We start from the raw sequence: 2,372 nt of genomic DNA on the forward strand, positions 1-2,372 counted from the left end.
CCTCTGCCTCGCTATGCTGCTGCTGCCACTGCTGTGTTCACTTGCTATTGCTACGTTCATGTTCCTGCAGCTGTGTTTCATGTTGCTGCTGCTCGCCTGACCCACCACCACCCCAGCTTCCACCCCACCACCACCCCAGCTTCCTCCCCAGCTTCCACCCCAGCCTCCACCCCAGCTTCCACCTGTAGGCTCGGGGGATAGTTATCTAATCATCACTCAATGTTCTTTGTAAATCTGTGGAGTGATGAGGCCCGAGCCTAGACCCCAAACTCAAACTATATGCTGCTTCTAATAAACATATTAAGAAACACGTGAGTTGTCTGACTGAAATACATTTAAAACATATAAATGATGCTAAATTATACATAAACATTTACTTACAATAACTGAACTGCAGAAAATGCAAACCATAGCAGAAAAAGTTAATAAAAAGTCGGTCTCAAAGACGGGACAGAAGAAAAATGTGATTTTAGGGGGTTATAGTTCTAATTGATGTTGTGAATAACATTTTGAAACCATTTTAAATAGAACTTTACCTGTGAGATCTTTTGTAACGCATTTCTTTGAAGCAGGAATACACTAAATTAGATTTAAAACTGGAAAGAGCTCAAGCCTTGAGCTTTAATATGTTTTGTATTTGTGTAAATTATTTCTTTTAGCAGTTCACTGAAATGAAAAAGCCAGTGTTTCAGTGTTTTGATTGAAAACTTTCCCTCAGTTATTGGAAAATATAATTGCAGACAGTTAGTCATTCCAGGCTTAGTCTGCAACGCGCTGTTCTTACTGTGTCAAAGGGACTGAATTCAGATTTTAATTTCAGAGCAGAGAAACTGAGCAGTTGTTGTTTTTCTGACAACATCGTCACTATGTTTTTTTTTTAACTTGGCGCGCAGCCGAAACTAAAGAGGAAGGAGCTGCTGTCAATAATCTGACTGATAGTACAGTGTGAGGAAGCTGCGAGCCGTTATTTGTCTGTCAGCCAAGACATTCAGAGTCAGATTCCGTTTTCTGCCAAGTACGTGCTCATACAAAGGATTCATCTGGAAGACATGCTCACCATGGAATAATACACGAGCGAAAAACAACAGCTGGCACACCATTATGCATCTGTCTGCGTGAATGTAAGGTATCCAAAATGCAGGCTATTTAGAAAATTGACATGTTCACCTTAGCTTGCATTTGTTTTTCTCCACTGGAGGACGTTTTGGAGAAAGTTCCATGAAAGGAAAACAACAGACGACCTTCAGGGAGAAGAAACAAGAACGGATAAATACATATCTTATGCATAAACATGAGTATTTTGGAGACGCACTGATTATACAGGGTGCTTAAAGTTTTTGCAACAACTTTCTGTCCCTCAGTGTGTTTCCAGTTACTGTTTTCTTTTCAATTGAAAACATTGTATTTTAGAATAATAAGATACAAATAAGATGCTTTTAGGACTTAATCCCGACAAAAAAATTCTTTGCAGCCTACAGAGTTTTTCTCTGAATGCTTCTACTTCCTATGTTCTGGTTTGACTTTTTTGCATGTGGTTTTGCTGCTCCGAGCTCCCGGCTAAGTTAGCTAACTGCTAACGGAGCTAACGGAGCTAACAGAGCTTACTGCTGACAAAGCTAACAGCTAACAGCCGCCTATTCAGGTTAATGTTTTTATTTGTGTAGGTAGATTTTGAATTTGAAAGACAACGTACCCATTGTGACTCATGTTTCAAAATAACACCAACAAAAGGCACATCTTCAAAAAGTACCCCATGCTCCATCACAATTAAAAACTATCTGAAGGTAGCTACAGTTAGCAGCTTAGCATTAGCTAAATATGATCCAGAGCTCTTTATCATGTGACTGTACGCTCCCAAACATCACGACTACAGTGTTACCCATCGCTGCCTCATTGTCCCCATACAGACAGATAAGTTCAAGTTTTAGCCTATCTTAGCATACAAACTGAAACCAGGGGGAAAATGCTAGCCTAGCCCTAGCGTCATCAAAATGTAAAAAACCATATGCTAAATCGAAATGCTAAATAAGAAAGAAAAGCCTTCCGGACAACACTGTGCTCAACAGCAGGTCTAAACCACAGTTGATTCAGAGTGTGTGCGTGTGCGTGTGTGTGTGTGTGTGTGGTGTGGTGTGTGGGTGTGTGTGGGTGTGGTAAGGCAGGGGTTGGACCGCCCAGGGCAGCGCCTGCAGGGTTGAAGTGGAAGTAAGGCAGAAACAGTCTCTACTGATGATACACAAACACAATGTACACACCATCACACACACTCACCCTATGATTTAGTACTTCTATATAGGACACACACACACACACACACACACACACACACACACACACACACACACACACACACACACACACACACACACACA

The 2,372-nt window shown here is 41.2% G+C and overlaps 2 protein-coding genes across 2 annotated transcripts in view; both read right to left on the bottom strand.

The window, feature by feature from the left end:
- The window catches only part of smtnb (smoothelin b), a 245,106-nt gene that overhangs the window by 92,865 nt on the left and 149,869 nt on the right, over positions 1-2,372 (bottom strand). The gene's annotated exons all lie outside the window — the stretch shown is intronic.
- Positions 1-2,372, bottom strand: part of LOC104962313 (membrane-associated phosphatidylinositol transfer protein 2) — a 63,101-nt gene that overhangs the window by 11,233 nt on the left and 49,496 nt on the right. The window contains exon 17 of the mRNA XM_010790745.1: positions 2,266-2,269. Coding sequence (XP_010789047.1) covers positions 2,266-2,269 — 4 coding nt within the window. The remainder of the gene's footprint in view (positions 1-2,265; positions 2,270-2,372) is intronic.

The sequence above is a fragment of the Notothenia coriiceps genome, unplaced genomic scaffold (assembly GCF_000735185.1).
Source record: "Notothenia coriiceps isolate Sejong01 unplaced genomic scaffold, NC01 NC01_scaffold00034548, whole genome shotgun sequence".
In the NCBI taxonomy this organism is placed as follows: domain Eukaryota; kingdom Metazoa; phylum Chordata; class Actinopteri; order Perciformes; family Nototheniidae; genus Notothenia; species Notothenia coriiceps.